Source organism: Lutjanus erythropterus, chromosome 4, assembly GCF_056507025.1.
Source record: "Lutjanus erythropterus isolate fLutEry1 chromosome 4, fLutEry1.hap2, whole genome shotgun sequence".
Lineage (NCBI taxonomy): Eukaryota > Metazoa > Chordata > Actinopteri > Lutjaniformes > Lutjanidae > Lutjanus > Lutjanus erythropterus.
This window is the reverse complement of record NC_139320.1, coordinates 14,738,240-14,760,003: the sequence shown is the minus strand read 5'-3', so window position 1 is coordinate 14,760,003 and position 21,764 is coordinate 14,738,240. Positions and strand designations below refer to the sequence as shown.

Sequence of the window (21,764 nt, the reverse complement as noted above, 5' to 3'; positions counted from 1 at the left end):
GTGACAATTATTTTGTCAAAATATATATATATATATTTATTTAATCAAATATATTTAGAAGATGTCTATTAACTATTAAATTTGTCTTTTTTAGAATAATAACTGTTCATGTTGCTGTAAAGCTCTGACTCTGACAAAGCAGATGGGAAACAATTAAATAAAAATATATTGAGGCCGAAGGTCACCAACCTCACAGGCTGGGTCCCAAATATTTCAATGAGCATGTGTATGTGTGTGTAAGTTGGCTATATGAGGGTCATGCATACAAAGACCCTCATAAAGCTTTACTGCCCCCTGTGTGGGTGCAATAAGTGCTGTCCTTCAGCTGCAGTCCTCCACACAACACACACATACATGTATGAACACACAAACAGCACACATCCTCACATTCACCACAATGGCAGCGCAGAGTTCTGCATGAGTTCATGATGTGTGTGTTTGTCCCACATCCACATTGTGTATGTGTGCGTGCATCATGAGGGTCCATGGCTGGTTGAGTGTGTCCCCCTGCTGGTGGTGTGCGTGTTCACGAGCCAGCATCTGGTTGAGCCTGAGGCTCCTCTGATTGGCTCTGAGCGTTCTGGCTCTCTTGGCTCAACTCCTCGCCCAGCTCGCCCATGTCCATGTCTGGCAGGTCCTCCTCAATGGGGGCTGCTGCTGCATCCTCGCAGTACACACATTCCTAAAGACGTACACAAAGCAGATATTAAATATATTTAAATTTTACTAGGCCTGGTCAATTTAATAGTAGTGACATGTATCATCAGGAGACACTTCATCAATAGCAACAAGAAAACTGTTTAATAAAATGTTTAATTGTTTAACTTAAGCATTTTAAGCAAACCATACTTAAAGCACATAAAGAATATGCCCTTACTCATAAACAGCCTATTTTATCCCTTGATAAGGGAGTGTGGTATGAGCGACATGCAAACAGCCAATCATTTAACAGCTGTGCTGTTCAGTTGCACCATCGACATGTGACACAACAAGAGAAACAGTGGAGTAAGAAGATGAGGAAAATGGCATTTTCCTCATTTTTTATTAAGTCTATTACCTGTGTCTTGATAATAAAGTGCTTATATTCAACGTTTTTCTCCCGTTCTTTTTCAAAAAGAGATCATTAAAATCCCCAATGATTGATAACTTCTGAAATGAAACATTCTGTGATGATAAATTTTCAGCTATATTACACAAACCTTAATTTGACTATTTTCTATATCACAATTAAGTTTTTGATTTAATTGAGACTGTTCTTCTGGAACACTGAAACTCTTAAGCTTACTACAAGCACCCAGTTAGCTTAGCTTAGCAGAAATGCTGGATCCAGGGGGAAGCAGCTAGCCTAGTTCTGCTGCCTAGCAGCACCTCTAACGAAAAAAAAAACAAATACAGCCTCACATGAGATAAGACTGAGTTAAAAACAAATGCCTCCTGCTCTGTATTTACAATGTCACTCTCCCCCTCCATGTTTTCTTGTCACACTCTTCTTCTGTGGTGGTATGCAAACCAACTAAGAGGTGCATTACAACCAACAACAGCTGTCACGAAAGAATAACCTTGTGAGGCAGCTGGATTTGCGATGAGAATCCAGCCCTGATATGCTACATGGCCTTCTCCCAAGGAGAACACAATATTCCCAGATCTCTATTGGTTGACACATTTCTGCCGTTGCATGTTTAATATTGTCATATTGCTCAACCTTCACTGTTCCCAGTCAAGAAACAGTCCAGAAATTGTCATTCTTATTCTATATTAAATATACTATAATATATTTTACACTACATTATTAGCAAGCTTCAGAGATCCTCATAGGCAGATTTTATATCCACTATTTTTTTTTCCCAATCTTGCAAAGCTAAGCTAGCCAGCTGCTGTCCAGAAATCAGAGTTTTACTGATCTACTCAAACTGATGTCCACATATGATAAGTGTTTTAAATTTTTTTAAATTTGTGAATAAGGAACTGCCAGTTTGTGTTTAAGTGAAACTTACTGTGGACTGTACGTTGATTTTAAAGGCAAATAAAGAAACCAGTACTTTTAGAATGAAGCTGTCATTTGCAAATGTTTTATGTGACAGTCAATACTTTCAGTTTTGAACATTTTCAGGCCAAATGTGTCTTAGATTTCAGGAGACTATACTGAGCAGGAACTATGATGGAGCTAGGTAGAAGGCATTTTAATATGTTGTTGTGTGTGGTCCTGACCTTAACATTTATAGCAGCAGGTAGACCTCCCCTCCTCATCCAGGGGTGCTCTTCCACTAGTTCTCGCCGCTGGTCTGAGGAGAAGTGAGGTTGGCTCTTCTGCATCTGTCTCAGCCTCTCCTTGTCATCCCGCAGAACCTTCTGAATGTCCCTGAGGGTCAGAAAATACAAACACATTACAGTTTACTGACAAGGCTCATACATATAATGTTAATAATAGTCCTCTGTTTGAGATTCTGTTTCCCCTAAAATAAAACCTATGAAGTCAGTGTCTTACCTGGACGGCATTTGATATGTCATCATGACTTTGTCATCAGCATTGGCCATCAGCAGCCAGAGGGGCTCCTGGAGAACATATTTGATAAAATGTTCTCCCTCCCCTTGGCTTGAGACCTTGGCCTGTGACTGGCCGCCTTCAGAGCCTCCCTCGCCCCTTGTCTTGGCTTTGGCCTTGGCCTTGTGGTCATGCTCCAAGGAGTCAATACTGCCAAAGTATTTGCTGGTGTTGCTGCTCCCTATAAACAATTTTAGAGACAGAAAAACAGTCAAAAATAAGCTTAATTATCTGCACTATATGGGAAATGTTGAACCTTTATACCAACCAGTTAGGCACTAGTAATACCATGAAGTTGCATGAAGAGAAGCTAAGTTTCATGTCAAGCCTGGGTGTTCCTCTACTGACCTGTTCTGCTCCCAGACGCTCCACTAGCTGATGTCCTACAGCCTGATCCTGATCTGGAGCCCGATCCGGAGCCCGATCCGGAGCCCATGGAGCCAGAGGTGGCTGATCCAGTGCCAGAGTGGGAGTCCTCCTGCTCCTGCAGCAGGATGTCCAACAAGTCACAGGATGAGGAGTTTCCATCACTGTGAGCGCCATCTCCTGGAGACTCCACCTGAAACGCAAGGCAGAAAACCATCAGAAACAAACCCTCACACTTCAAGAGGGGCAACGTGACAGGCTTTACAAGTATGTGTGTATATGAGTGATTCAAGCCTTTACAAGACAGCGTTCTGATGTTAAATCAAAGACAGTCAGGGTTGGCCGCTTGCAGTCGTCTGAGGCTACAAATGTTACAGAAGGCTACATGATCAGTGTGACTTTCTGTGTTGCTCACACTTATGAAGCTGGAAAATTAGGCTATTTCGGTGTGAGCCTTACAGCATGGCATTGCTTCTAATGAAAAATGTTCCAGCTAAAATTAATAATACAATCATTATATTGTTTAATTAATGTTGCCGTGTTCATTTTAAATCATTAATATCAAAACACAACTTAAATGTTGCAGGAAAACACTGGTCAGTAACACAGCAAACAAGCAAAGTGTGTGTATTCATTCAGTTATGAGTACTGTGTGTTATTTGGTAGTTCTGCTGGGAGAGTTTTGGGGCCACAAACAAAATCTTGTTCAGGGCCACCAAAATCCTGGACCTGAACCTTAAGACAGTCTCTCTGTCACTTGCTTCACTGTCTCTCACCTGTTGGTGGTTGTCACTTTTGACCGTGCCTCCAGTCTTCTCCCCTGCTGCTCCAGCTGCCCCAGATGCTGCTGCTGTACTGTTGCCCTGACCTCCAGCTGAGGGCGCTGTGCTGTCCTGCCGCTCCACTGACCGCTGTCCCTCCTCCATGCTCAGCAGATTGAGCTGCAGGGGCGAGCTGCACCGTGACTCGAACAATGGTGGCGATGTTGCGGGCTCCCTTGCTCCAGAGGCTGGAGTGGAGGAGCGTGACGCTGCCCCCTCTCTGGCTTTGGTGGGCTCGGCGGCTAGGCTGTAGGGGAAGGGCTGAGCTGGATACGAGGCCTGAGCCACAAACTGAGTCTGCACTGAGAAAGAAGGCTGGGCAGCGAAGGGCTGCTGGGTAGTGTAGGCAGTCTGAGGGGCCTGGAAAGGCTGCTGGGTAGTGTAGGCAGTCTGAGGGGCCTGGAAAGGCTGCTGAGTAGAATACGGGGTCTGAGCAGCCTGGAAAGGCTGCTGGGTAGTGTAGGGGGTCTGAGCCGTTTGGAATGGCTGCTGGGGGGCAAAGGCAGTCTGCACGGGAAACGGCTGTTGGCTGGTGTAGGTGGGCTGTGTTTGCATGGTGTAGGTGGGCTGTGGGGGCTGAAAGGGCTGCTGTGTAGTGTATGCAGGTTGAGTCTGGGTCTGGTCTGGGAAAAATATTGGTCTAGGAGCAGCCCCCAGCTGCCCGATTTGACCTAACTGCCCTATTTGGGGGAAGAGGTAATTGGGTAGCACCAGAGCCACCACAGGTGTAACAATGGGAGCAGGAAATGGAGTAGCAGCAGGTGGGGCTTGGGTGCTCTGCCCATCTCCAAAGCCTGTGGAAAGGGAGGGGTCAGGGATGGGGGCCTGAGCCGGGGCAGCGGGTGCTGGGGGGTAGAGCGGGTAGGCAGGCACCATGGCTGGATAGGAGACGTTAAAAGCTGACTGAGATGCTTCGGACGGGGACCATGAGGTTTGGTTGAGACCCTGGAGGGGCGGCCGGGGTTTGCGATTTGATATGGCGCTGTCTGATGAATCAGGATGCTTCATCCGTGGCTTCTTGGACTTCCTGTTGCGAATGCCCTTCTTGGCAGTGGTCTCAGGTCTTGTGGTGCCCTGTTTGGCTACACCCCGTGGTCCAGATGATTCTGAGAAAACACAAGGGGAAGTCAGAAGGGTGTTTTTCAGATATGGCAGAAAGTTACCTACTCTGCTTTCTCTGTCTTGGTTCTTTCTCTTTTTTTTTTGGGAGCCTCACCTGTTATACCTCTACACTGTATAAGAAAACTTTTCAGGTAATGTTAAACAACCTAACCTTGCACAAAGAAACTAAATTTTTAAAATTTCAGAGGGATAGTTTGGAGTTTTTTAAGTGTGGTACTTATTCACAGCAGTTAATCGCTTAGCTTCCATGCTGTTCTCCCCACAATGGGGGTGAAATGACTGGCATCTGCAGTAGGTATTACACTGGCAATCGATACGTACCCTCATACAACCCCACATTAATTAATTCCTTTTAAGCATTGAAAAAAAAATTGACTACATACTGTGGCTGCCCCATTAATAATACTAATTAATAGTCACAAATACGAGAAAATGCAAATAAATTATGAAAACCATTTCAGTCTCATGTGGTTACTATTTAACCTTGTGTACCTTCAGCGTTGACTGGCCCTCTCTGCTTGTGCAGATATGTTGAACAGTCCTTCTGCAAGGTCCTTGCGTTGCGGAGCTCTCGGCAACGTGTGAGGAAGGCCTGCTCTTCTTTCTGGGTGTGTGCAGCCAGCACTTGTTTGGTCAGTCCCAGACGCTTGTAGGCCTCCTTCTCCTGGCTGGGTGGAGACACCACACTGACAGGCAGAGCCGGGGGTGCAGGGCTCTCTGCCACATCCTCAATAATCTCTGTAGCAAGAATCGGAGCAATAAGCATTAGTCAAACAGATCATGATATCTATTGTTTGGATGAATACACACCATATGTTGACATAGATATGTTTCTGTGCAAAAAAAAAAACACCAGTACTCACCAGACTCTGGCTGAGGCTTCTTGTCTCCCACATGGACGATGGTGCTGCTGTAGCTGCATTGCGAGGTGATGGACACCACACTCTCAGCCTTGCTGGGCAAGGTGAGGGGTGCCAAGGGGCCTCCCACCACAGCAGCAGCTCCAGGCTTCTTTGGTGCTTTCATGTTTGACAGGCCTGGCTGGGCGTCCAGCATCAAAGGGTCTGGATGAAGAGGGAGAAATCCCCTGTAAGCTCCAAGCTATAGATGATGACAGTCTAATTTCTATCAGTGTAACTGGTAAGGTTTTCAAAAGTATAGAAATACTGATGCTTTTTCAGTATCACGTGTTTAAAAACAAAACAATACTAACATTAAATAGTACTGACAGTACCAAAAAAAGAGAAAAATCAATATGCTCATCAAAGGCCTCACTTTAGTTCAGTCTTGATTGTCCTTTTTGCTTGCAACAAAACCAGACAGCATTCAGCAACTTTTTCTGTATTAGCACTGTATGCTGGTTGTTAATTTAAAAAAAGATACCAAATTATACTTTTGCCTTTGCCAAAAACTTGCTGTGATATCAAAAGAGCTATCAAGTATTGTTTTCAATATTGTATTAAGGTTTCAAATTGTGGTATCGTAATAAATCTAAAAGCAGGTGAACCCAAGTGAATGCAGGCAACAATGAAATGAAATGAAATCTAAAATCCTAGATAGTGTGTGACGTGTGTGACAGATGCATAATGTGTACATGCCTGGATTTGTATCCTGAGGCACTTGCATGCCGTCCTCTGAGCCCTTCTTGTCATCATCTGAGTTGGAGGAGGTGGTGTTGGAGGAGAACTGGTACTTCCTCTTCACTGTGATGGGGATGTTACAACTTTCCAGGTACCTGAGAAACAGAAATGTATTAAATAAGAGAGTGGGCACTTCACAAATGTGATTTTTTAACTAAAATTATTCATGAACACAAATGCTGACCCTTACCTGATGACACTGTCGAGGCAACTGATCTGCTGGTAGGAGTGGACGGTCTGATCTTTGCAGGGGAAGTCATCTATGCTGGCTGCAGTACTGTCTCTGGCCTGCAGAGGGGGCGCTGAGTCCTTCAGACGCACCGCTGGACTCTTCTGAGTTGACACTGGTGCAGGAGAGGAATGGATGAGAAAATGAACGATCTTGTTTTAGGAGTACAACTTTTTATTCCTTCTGATGTTGACTAAGACTCATCTGTGAAATATTTAGAGAGCAAAGCAGTTTTTTAAGACACCATTTCTGTGTTAAAGCTCCTAGAATGGGCAATACCAAAATATTCAATACGATACTGATACTTTTTGTCACAATTTTAACAATACTGATACAGATATAGATATCAATACTGATCATTTTTTAAAAGGGTATGTAACTTTTAAAAATAATGAGAAAATCTGAAAATCACATAACACATACCAATCAATAAGAACACATTTAGTACAAATGCAAATATAAGTACAATTAAATAAAGTAGTGTAATGAGTGGAAGTGATAACTATTTTACACAAATACTATAATAAAAATGATAATAAAACAAATAACTATCATCTTTTTTTTGTTCAGCTTCATTATACCTTTCAGGGTGTGCTGATTTTTAAATGTTTGAAGAGATAGCTTGTGTTGCTGCTGTGCAGCTCTTTCTTGTAACAAATTGTGCCTCTTGCTGTATTTTTCTTTACACGTGAAAAATCACGCCACACCACATCATGTTTCCTTTCTGCCACTCACTCACAAGTTTGATGAAAAAATGTGTGACTGTGGTTCTCATGTCTCATAGGTTTCCACGGTCACGTGACATGGCCAGCTAACTAAAAACGTCAGGGATGTTTATTGACAACTACTGAAGGAGTTTTAAAGTGATGCAGCAAACAACAATTTGTAATTATTATCTAAACTATATCTGGAAGAACTGATACCAAATAAATAGCTTGTGAAAATCAGTGTATTGATCCTGATTTGCTCATCCCTATTGCTCACTTTGTCACCAATGCTTCAAGACGTGTGATTATTTGCACTGACAGATGTGTATGAGTGTCCAACCTTTTTTTCATCTTGTGTACAGCCCAAGGTTTAAACTTTCATTATCTGTTAGGTGATATTAAACTGAACTTACCATCAGTGGTCTTCTTCTGCTCAGGCTTGGATGGCGATGGTGAGGGCGAAGGGGATGGGGAGCGCAGGCAGACCTGTGAGTCCTGGTTCTTCAGCATGTGAACCCCTTTACAAATTTCCTGGAACGTCCTGGGAGGCTTGGCCTTGCCCGTCTCCTCTGCTGTCCTCCCTGCCGTGACGTTCCCATTGCTCTCACTGGATGAGCTGATGCTCACCAGCTGCTCATGGGATCCATTGCTGCCGTGGCTGCCATAACCACTGGAGCCCATGTTGTGGATCGGCTGAAGAGAGAAAAGGCTGTTACAGAAACAGACAAATATCGGTATGTAAATGCACATTTAAGGGGGCGTCATGTGTGTGCTCATACTTGGAGTAGAAGCCTGTGGATCTGTTCACTAATTTCCTGGATGTCTGAATCCATCATCTTCCCTCCATGGAAAGCGGGTGCTGCAAAAACATCTTCATTCACAGGACCCCTGAAAAACAAACACATACCACTGTCATCTAGCATGCTCAAAGTGAAATATATTCCAACACATCAGTACTGAAGGTAAAAAAAAAAACCTGAACCAACACATCAGGTATACTCACATGCGGACTTTGTGCCTGCCGATGACAAAGGAGACCTTGCGACTCCAGGGGTTGACGAAGCTGGACCAACTCGTGTCAACAGTGATGTACTCGCCGTTTCTTGCACAAAAACGGACCGAGGAGTGATCGAACGGCTGACCAGCATACTGCAGAACTGTTGGTAACAGAAGGTTGAGTGTGTGTGAGAGACAGCTGACCAATATAAAAGGTTTAATGCACCAGTTAAAATTTGTTATTTTTCTTCAGCTAGGCATCAATACAACCTGATATACAGTTATAGAACACAATTGCGCTCTTTGAAGCATCTTAAGACAAGTAAATAATGAGAGGCTGCTAAAATCTGGGCTCCAGTAGATGCAAAAAACTGCCTTTCAGCGCTGATACTACTGTGCCTATCAGTGAATTAAGTGAATGAAAGGGGCTCTTACTCTTGCGATGCACAGCCAGCATCAGGGGTCGGTCACTTGGGTGCAGATTGAGGAGCACAGGGGTCCCGATCAGGTCCTGAGGGAGGTAACCCAACAGAGGAACTGCCCTGATGGAGTAAATGACAACAGGATGTTGAAGACAAAGAAAATCACATCAACTCATCAGGCTGAGTTACCAAGATGTCATAGAGAACCCACTGCAGGACTCACTCACCTCTCATCCACATCCTGGAACACACAGTTAGGGGTGTGTGTGGTGGTGAATATACGCTTGTCAGGGGGGATTCTGGGTGCTGCAGAGAGGGAAGACGAAAAAATAGAGAGCAAACAGTGATCATTATGTACAATACCATGTTTTTAGCCAACTCTCTTATTTAAAAGGGAATATTTGGCACTTTTTATGTGGATATCAGACTCAGTTTTGATGGTAAATGTAGTTCAGTGAAAGCAAGAAATTCCTCATTATGAGCTATATTGACCAAGTATGCTCTTGGAGCTTAGCCAGCAGTGCTTACATGTACAGGGATGCATTGCATGCAAGCTTCCCATGCCCATGTTGCCATGTATCACCATCCTAGCATGTAGTTATTACTCTATTGGTTAGAATATAGCGTTGGCTGATAAAAATACTCATCTAGCACAGCCCCCTGGCTACCCAGAGGCAGAGACTAGAAATCTAAGCTGAAACACAGCCTGTAGTTCTTCCTTAACACCAACAACATCACTGGACGTGGGAAGAACAACATATTTTGCAGCAGAAGAATTCAATTTTCTTGGTCAAAATAGCACAAAAAAATCCAAATTCTATGATTTCAGCTCACCAAATGTGAATATTCTCTGGTTTCTACACTCCTCTATGACAGTAAACTGAATATCTTTGTACATACAGAAAAAACCAAACATTTGAGGGTGCCACTTTGGGCTTTGGGAAATACTGATGAACATTTCCCGACATCATATGGACCAAACACCTAATCAATAAATTGAGTAAATGATCAATAGATTAATCAATGTGTCATCACATGTGTACGTGACCGCAGGCCTCACCTTCGTATCCTGAGTGCACTCTCTCAGCCAGAAGAAGGCAGCAGAACTGCTCCTCAGCCAGCTCAGCATCCTGGACTTTCATCAGATAAGGAGTCATACGGAAAGGGTAGTACTGGAGATCACCCTCACGCTCCTTCCCACCACTGCAACACACACACACACACACACACACACACACACAATTGAAATCCTGCTTCAAAGTATAGGAGTACTACCTGTTTTTGTTTGTCTAAATTTGTACGATGCTTCATACATTTTTTTTGTTGTTGTAGATACAAATACAGTATACATATATATATACAGGCTATTTACTTAAACTGTAAATTTGTAATTTTTTAAAAATGTTTAAGTCTGATGAAAGTTTGGAATTGGATTAAATCCTCCTTCTTAACAATCATTCCATACATTTAAATACAAAGATATTTTTCGGTCAGTCAAAGTAAATAGCTAACAAGGGATCTTACAGACAACCTCTAAACTCCAGCTGTTGATTTTGTTTTATTGTGATGAAGAAACAGACTGACAGAGGACCTTTATCTGTAGCTGTAACACCCTATTTAGCCACTAGATGGGGAAACAGTTTAAAGGCTCACAGCTGCTGACTTCCTCCCTCCTCTCTGTTGCTCACCAGCACTATGCTATTGACTCAGAGCCTGTTTGAGCAGGAAACTATGGATCAGAGAAGCTGCTGTCCACTGTCACTCACCTGATGCGGCAAAAGAAGGATTTCTCCTGCATGCACTCCGTGGGAGACGACTCTGGATAAGAGGCAGGGAGAAGGTGGGTTGAAATTATCACCAAGAGCATCAGATTGACCACTTTCAAAACAGCCCATCTGTTAGTCATCCATATTCATCACACTGTTAACAGCAGCTGAGAAGTTTCTCTTGCAAAAAGGGAAGAGGTGATAAAGGAAGGGTGGCATTGCAAGAGTTTTCTACAGTTATGCAACTGAAGAAGCACTGTAGTCAAGGCACTAGAAAGAAGTTTTATGTAAAAGTGCAGCTGCTCAGCAATGACTTAAACAGGTTCAATTACCCAGACAGAACTGTTTTGTCACACATTTTGCTTTACCAGTTACAGCTTCTGTGATATTCATATTGCAATGGGCCATATCGCAATTTTGATCATATTTCAATTAACTGTATAGCTGTAGCCAGGACCAGCTTGAAAAGTGACTAATGGTTTGCATAATTTAATGTGGCTGTACAATCTTAAAGTTGTTTTAGTCGCTATTCAAAAACAACAGGAGAGAATATTACAAACATCTATCAATATAATGCAATCACAACTAACAGCAGCTCCAAAATTGACCACAGACATGAATCCATGCCTCTAAGACACGATATGAGCTATTATTGAAGCCTCAGAAAGTCAGATTTATTGCAGAGCTTCTGCAGTGGTTTGCATTAAGATCTATGCAGGTGTACCTAATAAACTAGTAACGCAGAGCTTCTAACAGCACAACCAAGCCATTATGTTTTCAGCAAATACGTGGCAGGTGTGTGAGTAGGCGTGCATCCATTAATGTGTGATTGAGCATGTTAATGAAATATGTGCTATGTGTGTATGACCATGTGTGTGTGGGGGTGGTTAGAATAGTGTTTCATGTGGGTTTTCCACGTGCTCTTTGTGGGTGATGGAAATCTACCCTCCCTGCCCCACCATGTGCAGTCCCATGTTAAAATAAGCCTCTATTTATTTCAGGAGGACAAATTTTGACAACTTGAAATGAGGATTCATTCACAGCTGAACTGAAGAAATGCCTTCAAATTAAAGGATATCTTTGATATTTTTCAACCTGGACCCTGTTTTCCCATGTTTTTGTGTCTGACAGACTAATGGGGTCAACAGCATTTTAAATTGGTTCAGTATTGAGGGAAAGCACTGCAGCCAGCTGAAGTGAAACTGAGCTGCAAGCTAACCAGACTTCCTTTGCAAACGCGTATTTTTTTAGAATTTTATCATTGTCATCTTCATTCAAACAAAATGAAACTCAACAAAAATGTCTCTGCTCATCTTTCCAGTGCTCCAACAATCAGCAGCTCTAGTCTGGTAAAAAAAAAACTTTAATTCACTGAGGTAGATGTTAAAATATCAGGAGATGGTTGAGGGAAAGTCTGACATGTCAGATCAAAGAAGCAGCAGAGAGAAATGGAGTGTACAGTCAGTTTTAAAAACATGTTGTCCCGATTAGTCACTAAAACATTAAAACTTAAGAAGATAGGGCCCAAGTTGAAAAATACTGAAGTTACTGTTTAAGGTTTGCGTTTCGAGATAGCTGGTACCTGCTCCAGTGCACATGCTCCACGAGGGCAGGCGGTAGGGTGTGGTGAAGCTGTAGAACACGCTGACGTCTTGAGGTGTGAGGAACTCCACAAACTTAGCGTTGTTAAACACTTCCCGCTTGCAGTTCAAGATGGACGCTACCTGGTCCGAGATGTAAACAATCTTCCCCGTGATGAGTGACACGGCTACAGCAAATATATCCTGCCAGGAAAAAGATTTTTTTTTGAAAAGTGTTAGTTAGGTGTCTTTCCATTCTTTTATGTAACTGCAGTTCTGCAATATACTTTTTTGGATATTCTTTCTTTATTGTGAGGTGATCAGGGTTACTTACAGTGTTTTTAAGGGTGTATTCAGAAGTGATGCTGTTAATTTCTTCTATGGTGTAGGAGGACACGTCAAACCCTGGTGGCTGACTGTCAATCATCAGCATCTGATAGTATTCCTCATTGGCTACAAAGCAAAGAGAAGGTGGATCAATGCACACATCACTACACACAGAGTACGTAGTCAGTATCGAAGATCTCATATCCATAAGAGAGGTTTTAATAACTGCTTTTTATGCGACATTCACACACAAAATCACAGAATATGATTCAGAGTCTGTCCCAAATTGGCCAAAGTTATACAAGATTTTCAATTAGGGCTGAACAATTTTAAAACAGTATCTCATCGCGGTTATTTTGACTGATATCGCAATGTACACACATCATTTAACATTAAGTAATTTTAATTGATAAACATATTAAGAATGGTTATGGTGTGATCGCAAGAATCTGTACCAAACCAAAACATTTTCTTAAGTCTGCAGAATATGATGTGTAAGTCAAAACATCTCTGCAGCACTGCAATATTTAATTTAAAGTGTTTTTGCCTGCGCCTCCTGCAATGTGAGAATTAAAGCAGGCAATATTGCAGGTTTGATAAAATTTTCATTAATTGTTCAGCCATTTTCAGAAAAAAAAGCATTTATTCACGAGTATGGCAGGCATCATTATAGCTGATGTAGAATAAACAGCAATATAAAAACATGCATACAGTTGCATGAAAAAAGTGTCAACGGAGGCGAGTCTTACCTTTCACCTGTTTGACACATCGCAGTGCATATTTGAGCGTGTTAACAGTGCTGGACTTGCCCTTGCTCCTCTTTTCCGACGGCAAGTGCATCTTCAGCTCCTTTAGGGTCTTGAAGAGCTCCTTCTGTGTCTTCGCTTTGGCGGACTGTTCGCTGCTGCAGGGTGCATATGAGACAGATACACGTGCATCAAAAAATGACAAGGTGTCACCAGTGCTGTCACACTCTGAGGAGCACAGCTTTGCAGCATGCAGAGCAGAACAGGAGGGGACTAGCAGTACGCAAGGGGATGGGGTATGAGGGGACTGATTGACAGTGGGATGTATCTCCTGTGGGTCAGACTCTAAGAGCATGCAAGTAAAAACTCCCACTGCCGACACATTTTACATCTAAGGAGGAATAAATAAGTAATCCATACAGGCTTCATTAATTTTTTGACACACTTTTTAAGTGTATCAAATAGGCAGGCGTTGCATCTCGATTCAAAATGAATTATACCAGACTAACCTGCAGCCGCTGGTTGAAGGGTTGTCCTGCTCAGAGCTCACCAGGCTGAAGGCATTGGAGCTGCTTGGCGGTGAGGGGCTGTGAGAGTTTGAGCTGTAACCACAAACAACATGTCATGTCATTGACGGGGTACAGAGAGGCCACAAAATAGAGCATAATGACAGGACACTTAGAACGCCATAATAGAAGGTAAGACTAAACACATTAAGTGAGTCAAGGACTTGCTGTTATAAAGTGTACCCAGAATGCCACAGACATACCATCTGTGTCCCTTTTATGAAGAAGTCTACACAAGTATGGATGGCAACCAACAAGAATCAAACAAGACAAGGACTAGGTGGCGTAAAGTTCAAGAGGATGTAAAAATACATTCAATGTCATGATATCACAATAAGAAAAAGTCTCAAAAACATACCAGACTGTTCTGATATCTACAGAGATATTTAATTAATTAATTAATTAATGCCAATTTTTTTTGCATATGCTTTGGTCATGGCTGGCTACTTTTATTTTACTTTATTAATGAAAGAAAGAAGCAATTCAAGTTAAAATCAAGAGAAATTTTACCTAACAAAAAATGCTGGACATCAGATTAATTATATAATAAAGTTTTTTTAACATCACCATAAACATTTTATTATGGACTTTTTGATTATAGGATTATCATAATTTGAGTTTTTCGTGGTATTACATCCCTAATGAATATAAAAAAATCTCTTCTATACGTGCTTTTCTGATCAAACAAATCTTGTTTTTACGTTGTTTTTTTTACAGATTATCTCTTGTTAACGTAGCCTTTAGACTGTATTGTAGCTCTAATGGCTGTGATAAACCACAAAAATCTGACAAATGCATGATGCAACAAGGCAGCAAAAGAGGACACTGTAAAATAATCAAATTAAAATCAGCCTTTGTAAAAGGAGGCCATTGGAAAGAGTGAAAGGAAGGAGAACACAATCGCCAGCTAAAGGTAGTTGATTTCATTGTCAGACGGTGATAGGAGACTACAAAGCAAGATCAGTTTTTTTCTTCAAAATTCTCAACAGAAGTTCGAAAATATCCACTGAGCACCAAAGAAGCTCAGAGTATGTGTCAGATATGTAAGTGCTTAGGAGAAAACATGATGAGGAGACAAAGGCTCAGGACAGTCCATTAACTGCCTCCACAAGTCCTCCACTCTTTTTCTTGTATTTTTTACAGCTTTAATCTTGAGACATGCAATGAAAACATGTGGGGAAGGAAGAACATAGGAAACGTTACGTGAACTGAGGCGTCATCTGACGCAATGTCAGTTTCTGTTGACGGCTGCACAGCTGGATAACCATCAACTGACATTTATTGCTCTATAGTACCTTTTGTTGCCCTGGAGATTTTACATTACACAGATCATGGGGTGCAATGTTTGAAATGTAATAATAAGGTAGCACAGTTTCACTGCTGCTACTTTTCTGTTTAAATTGACGTCCTACATGTCTTTTTGTCAAGCGTCAATACACGGACAACCAACTTCTATTTTGACTGTGAAGATTTAAGTCAATCCAAACAGGATAAACAATGTTTCCCATGACCTTATAAATTAAATGTATTATTCTTATTCTTATTATTAGGGGTGCAAAAAAATATACACTTCAGTAGTGCAATATTGTGTTTTGTAATACTCGATTCTCAAAAACGCTGTATCAGGATATTGTGATACATGCAAACATTTGTGGCAACGATTCATTTTGTGTTGTGCTTAAAAGCCCAACAGTTAGATAGCAGTGTCGTTATCTATCTTTATTGTTCTGGTTGCATAAAAACAAGAACTTTTAAATCAGATTTTATACATAAAGGGGTGTGTTCTTTACATGATGAGTTTTCCTAAAATTAGATTTTAAAAATAGCAGCATATCACGTTGCTTATAGCATCACAATATATTGAATCATTACCCCATGTATTGTGATACATATCATATCACCAGGTTCTTGCCAACACACAACCCATCATCATCAGATTATTTAACTTTTTCAACTTATCTTAAATATTGGCCTTAAAAACCTTGCATCCCTCCGGCTAAACTTCACTCCAACCCACCCTCTGAGTTGTGGACATCATGATATGACACAAGCATCATCAAGCTGTGCAGCATATACAGTATGTTAGTCTCTAGTGATTAGTGAGGGAAAACTACATCTCCCACACAGAAATCAGTTAAAAGTAAAGGCAATGTCAGACTGAATTTGAACTTCTTTACACGCTGTCTGTCAAAACGGCTAAACCAATTGACTATTAATGTTATGAACCTGTTAAGACTTGTGGTCACACCATCTTAATTAAGCTGCACACCGAGTCTGTAGCTATCAAACCGAAGCTGGTGGCTCACGGCTTACTTCTTAAACTCAAAATGGACGCAAAGTGTTTCAAGTTCCTCAGGTGTGTGTTGACGTCCTGAACTCATTCTGTCAGCACATTCCTATGGAGCGTAACATCATCAGTCATTGAGAAAGAAATACACTGGCTCAGTGTTGTATTGCAGTGTGCACAGGACAACTCTGGCAATGTCCATGTAGCATTTTATGCATTAAGTACAAATAAATACAGATGTAGACCTACAATATAATACAAGCCCATCCAAAGATACAGCCCTTCGTTTGTGTTGAGCTGCTGAATATATACTGGTTTTGGAGTCTTAGTAAGAGGCGGTGTTGTATTTGACTGCACATTGAAAAGCGTTTCCAGAATTGTCTCCTCCTCATGGATGTAAATGGAGGTGGAGAGCATGGTTATGTAACAGCTGACCTCCAGTAGGTGTGTTATTTTCTTCAGACAGGACATGAAAATAATAGTCACACAGATGTAGGGGGGCGTGTGATTAAAAGCCTGCCATGTTTGAGTTGTATATTGTTATACAACAAGGTCTAGGCATCAGCTATTTAGAATTACGACTGAAACCCACAATTCTTATCAAAATCATGTAATTACAATCTCTGAGGAGTGAGCACAGCGTTATTTGAGTATGCCACACTATATAATTACAAGTTATATTAACACAGAATTGACAACTTGTAGACAATTAATCTGCTTAATTTCTGAGCCTGCATCATATTAATTTTTTCTGCAGACATGATTTTTCTTTTAAGGAAATGACCAGTCATTTCAAAATGAAACTGTGCCAGCTGTCATTGTCTCTTTGTTATCTATCTGATAATAGGAATAAAATACCCATTTCTGTCATCAGCCTGAGACATTTGCTGTTAGACCCCAACAATGACTCAGAGCAACAATGACTCATACAGGAGAAAATGGCCCTTCTATTACATTTAATGAATCTTACTTCCTGACCTAGATGGTGGGGGAGCAGCCCCATGGCAGTGGGATAAAAACTTCATTTACCATGATTCAGTGCACCTGATGTTTCCTCACCTCTTGTTGCTCCCTGAAGACTCCAAGAGAGCAGAATCCTTGCCATTGCCATTTGAGCTGCCCACAGATTCATTGCCATGGGACTCATTGCCATGTGATTCGTTTCCATGGGACTCTGTCCCGCTCCCACTTGAACCGCTGCCACCCATCTCTACATCTTCATGTAAAGGTGCGCGTGGTCGCTTCCTGTCGTTGTGTGGGGAGCCTGGCGAAGCTGGGTGCTCATGGCTGCTTTCGCTCCCCTCCGATGCCAATCCTAACTCAGCTTCCAGTTCAACACCATCCCGCCCGCCACAACCTTCGTCGTAACTGCTGGCCATGCGGTGAAGTTGGCTGATGGAGCCGCAGGGAGAGCGCTCCTCTTCCTCCGCCTGGAAGCCGACCCTTTCCCGGCTCCGTTCGCACCCGTCCAGCGTTGAGTACAGGTAGTGCTTTGGATCACTGTCCTCAGACATGGGATGGTCCAAAGGGTTAAAGATCGGAGATTAAGTTACCTTCCACATGGCAATGTGATGACGTGCGAGGCCCTGGGACATAAATTGGGTTGATGCCTCAGCAGTGGGGATGCAGACTAAAGGAGGAAAATAAAACACAGGTGAGTCAGACACACCCTTTACAATCCAGTGCACTTCTATTGATAGCAGATCAATAGTAAAGAAAGAAACAGTCCTAAAATAAGAAGCAATCAATGGGGATCAGAGAAGCAACCATCCATCAGAAGTACAGCAGAGTGCTTTGATCTGATCAGGCAATGTGGCCTTAGATTTTTAAAGTCCACGATAAACAAAAGGGCACAGCCGCACAGTGATCCTGTTGATATTCTCACACACACACACACACACACACACACGCTCACACAGACACCAAGGCTGCTGCCATCCATCCTTCAAATGGTCAACACAGTAAATAGGCCGCCGTTTGCCCTTTCTGCATGGACTTAAGCCCCAGACCAGCGCAATCCAGTTCCGTTTTTCTAAAGAACTTTTTCACATGAAAGGTGAACAGATGATGAAAGCACAGCTCTGAAGACATGACCCAAACAAAAACCTTCACCTCGCACAAACCATCAAGACTAATTTGGATGCTGAAAAGACAAAATGCTTTAAAATAATTTGTCCGCACCCAACAACCTGGCCATTCACAAATTAAATTTCAAAACAGATGGCAGGAAAAACTGGCAAACAATTTCTGAGGTGAAAATGGCAAATGTAGCATCATCATGAATGTCAAGGACACACAGCCCACATAAACAGATGTATTCATGCATTGTCAATGTTCACTTAAGTCTAAATCAAATGAACACAGCCTTATGTAACACATGGCGTTGCCCTTTAACAGAACAACAACATACAGAAGATTACTTTACCTGGTATTATAGCATCATATTCTGTAATTATAAAAGCCACCTTAGACAACCTAGGATTGTAACAAGAGCTGTCACATACAGGTAGAATTTGTCTTGCTTGTGGCAAACCACAACTAAATAAACCCATTCACAAACAGTCAAGGATGTAAGAGCCTTATCTGAAATAAATGTGATAAAAATGCCAAAGCAACAGTTTTCATCGGCTCTGCAGCCTCCTCCCCCTCCTACAACAGATCAGCAGCAGTTGGAGCTATTTATGTCTGTTAAAGCCATAATAGGAAATACTGGCAACAGGTACCGAAGCCAAATCCCAAATATTTCACTGATTTTCTGCTATCCAAGATCAGGTTGCAGCTATTTATGTAAGAGTGCAAATTCAGCTGCTTGTCTATTCTTCACTCAGTTTTTACATAACCTGTTTTATATAACTTCTCAAAGTTTCAGTGGAAGTTTTTTGTGTTTTAAATATCTACAAAAAAAAACTAGCAGACTTTCCAACCACCCACACACCCACTGCCACCTTTAGGAAATGACCCACTCCCAGTGAAACTGAGGCAGCGGCAAAGGCTTTCTATTGGCTGCTGCAAATGGCCAATCAGGAGTGAGCAATGAGTGACAACAGGTTAGAATGGTGTCAGCCAATCAGGAGGAAGTGAGGGTTGACCACGGGTTATAACCATGTTGCCACAAACAGACTTATTATGATCTCCTTTTGCAAACAGAGAAAAGATCAAAACTATCAAGACTGGTGTATTCAACCGTGTGACACAGTGTTACATCACATTAATAAAGTATACAGCAGCAAGTTACTTATTATTCCTCAGTCTGTTTTCTAGAAACAGTGTGAACAGCATGTAGCAGGGCACAAGACCTTCAACAACCAACAATAAATGCTACAAAATGAGTTTTAAAACTAGGCCAACCAAAATATGTCAAGATCTCCAGCAGAAAGAGGTTTGTCATAATATATCATGTAACAATCCAGTAGAATCACGAAAATAACCAACACTTTGTACTTCAAAACTTGCGCAAGCAGCCATCATACATCCATGCCTGTAACAGTAATACAAAACAAACCTAAAACCCCCATAAGCAAGACAATAAAACAAACAATTTCCTGTACATTTTATCACTTTTTAACTCTCTACAACTTTAAAAACACATGCAGTATGGATATGATCTTACCAGAGACTCCTTTCGCCATGAACAACAATTAACAGATCAGCAGGCAAGACTATACAAGCAGTGAATTACATATTTCTCCTCAGATCTTCAAAACTCTCTTGAGATTCTCTCCGCACACACACAAACATGTCATACTCAAAACAGAGCAGAAGAAAGAATGACATAATGAAAGTGAACTCCCTCTGCTTCCAGCTCAGCCCTGCTTCAGCTGTAGCGCCAGCACCCAGCACACTAGCACAGATCTCAGGGAGCATTATACAACGCTGCTCCAGTCACATGGAATTGGCTATAGTGCAGCACAAAGCAGTGGTAGCCTTGTTTCATAAAACCACATGCTTACACTTCTATCCAACCCACAGTACTTCAGAAGAGCATTCTTGAATGAATTCTGAGACAGACATTATATGACTATGAAGACAGTAACTGACAGATTAAAAGATGTTGCTTATCATTTAGACAGTCCAGGTAATCACAGGGCAAAACACTTGGTCATTAGTGTTATTTGAAGAGAATAACCAGGATAACCACAAAGGTATAATTTAACTAAGCTAATAATTTAGTTTCATATTAAATGACACAATCAAAAAAAATTCATCACAATATGTGGCTCTATACTACATGACTTAAGAGTTATTACACCTATCTTATGAATCATAACAACAGTAATAACATATCAGTGATACTGTAATAAGAATAAGCCTATTAGTATTTAGGCCTAATAGAGTAGCACTATAACTCTGAATAGAGTAGTGTAATGGCAAAATACCTTTGGAGCTGAAACAATGTTAGCAAGAGTTAATCACTCTTTTGTATTACAGGAGATCTCCCACCTGCTGTTTGTGTGGTCCTATGGAGGCCACACATTATCCAAAATTAGGAGTCAAAATCAGCTCAAGGTCTTCCAGTGGCTATCTAATGAAGACCTGGCATCAACATCCAGATCATATTAAAATGAAAAGCAGCGTAATGAGATAATCATGTCGACCTAATATCCACAGGTACGGTGTGTCAGGGACAAACAGTTTTCTGTAGGTGTAGGTGTGTGTGGACAGTAGGCCCTTCAAGTGCACCATAAATAGTACTTAGCTAGAAATAAACCTAATAGCTTGGGAATTCTAATCAATTTATTTTAAAATAACGTTCATTCAGTTATATTTAACATAAATCTGCATAATATATTGATATAAAACCACTGTGTATGGAAATATATGAGACAATAAAGCAATCCAACGTTGTCAAAGCTTTCTCTGGGCCAACAGAAATGGAAAACTGTCTAAGAGCTCATTTTAATCGTCATGGTTTTGAGTAAAATGTCTATTATATGTTTATAGTATTTCATATATAGTCAAGCTTACACACGATAATTGTTAAATTAAAGAAAATATAATTTAATCATATTTCTAAGGGGAACAAACATCCCTTCCCCCATCTAACTCCCATTGACCTGCTATTCAAAATCCACACACACGTTGACCTGCAATCCACTGCACGGTACACTGACACAGTTATGTAAAAGTAACGATGTCGCTCAAAATCAGCCACAAAACAGCAACCGCTTGGCCGCTGAGGGGCCATTTCACTAAAACAAACACTTTTCTTTCCATAGGAGTGAACAGAAATCCTCAAGCCCGCAATTTTAGGTTATAAAAGTACAATAAGTAGAGCAAGCAGAATTATCGCGCATGCGCACATCGGATTTCGTTATGCAACTTATTTTTTGAGCTCCATTATTCATTCTTACTACAGCTGAAGGGTGAAAATTAATGGAAACAAACCTGTGCTGTCGAAGTAAAAATCGCCTCTCCGCTTGCCCTCGGTGTCGTGTAAAAGCAAAACCGAACAGTGAATAAAACATTCAGATAGACCTCCAGTATTCCTCAATGGGAGACGGGATTCAGACGAGTTGACACAGTAGTCAACGGCTCCTCCCCGGCTCTCCCCGGCTCCGGCCTACTAGCAAATCAGAGAGCTCGGCGCGCGACCTCAATTCAGACTCCGCCCTCAGCGGTTTCCAATTGGCTTGAAACTACGGGTTTC

General features: G+C 41.6%; 1 protein-coding gene across 1 annotated transcript; it reads right to left on the bottom strand.

Annotated features, from left to right (window-relative positions):
* Positions 1-21,667, bottom strand: LOC146328177 (period circadian protein homolog 2-like). The gene is made up of 22 exons (XM_084717048.1): positions 21,503-21,667; positions 17,177-17,747; positions 13,774-13,866; positions 13,268-13,422; positions 12,526-12,644; positions 12,194-12,395; positions 10,612-10,663; positions 9,906-10,048; positions 9,073-9,151; positions 8,859-8,965; positions 8,431-8,584; positions 8,207-8,315; positions 7,841-8,120; positions 6,682-6,835; positions 6,450-6,586; positions 5,715-5,915; positions 5,344-5,589; positions 3,685-4,835; positions 2,891-3,101; positions 2,486-2,723; positions 2,209-2,359; positions 1-682 (listed from the first exon to the last, which is right to left on the bottom strand). The coding sequence occupies exons 2-22, from the start codon at positions 17,629-17,631 to the stop codon at positions 527-529; spliced, it is 4,593 nt and encodes a 1,530-aa protein (XP_084573174.1). The 5' UTR covers positions 17,632-17,747; positions 21,503-21,667; the 3' UTR covers positions 1-526.
* Between the last annotated feature and the right edge of the window lie 97 nt (positions 21,668-21,764).

What these genes read in the sequence shown, in the direction of transcription:
- LOC146328177 (XM_084717048.1), bottom strand. Translation starts at nt 17,631, where the DNA reads ATGTCTGAGGACAGTGATCCAAAGCACTACCTGTACTCAACGCTGGAC. An exon ending in AATACACCCTTAAAAACACT is followed by an intron (nt 12,396 to 12,525) that starts GTAAGTAACCCT and finishes TTTTCCTGGCAG; the next exon opens with GATATATTTGCTGTAGCCGT. An exon ending in GCAGAAGAAGACCACTGATG is followed by an intron (nt 6,836 to 7,840) that starts GTAAGTTCAGTT and finishes CTCCTGCACCAG; the next exon opens with TGTCAACTCAGAAGAGTCCA.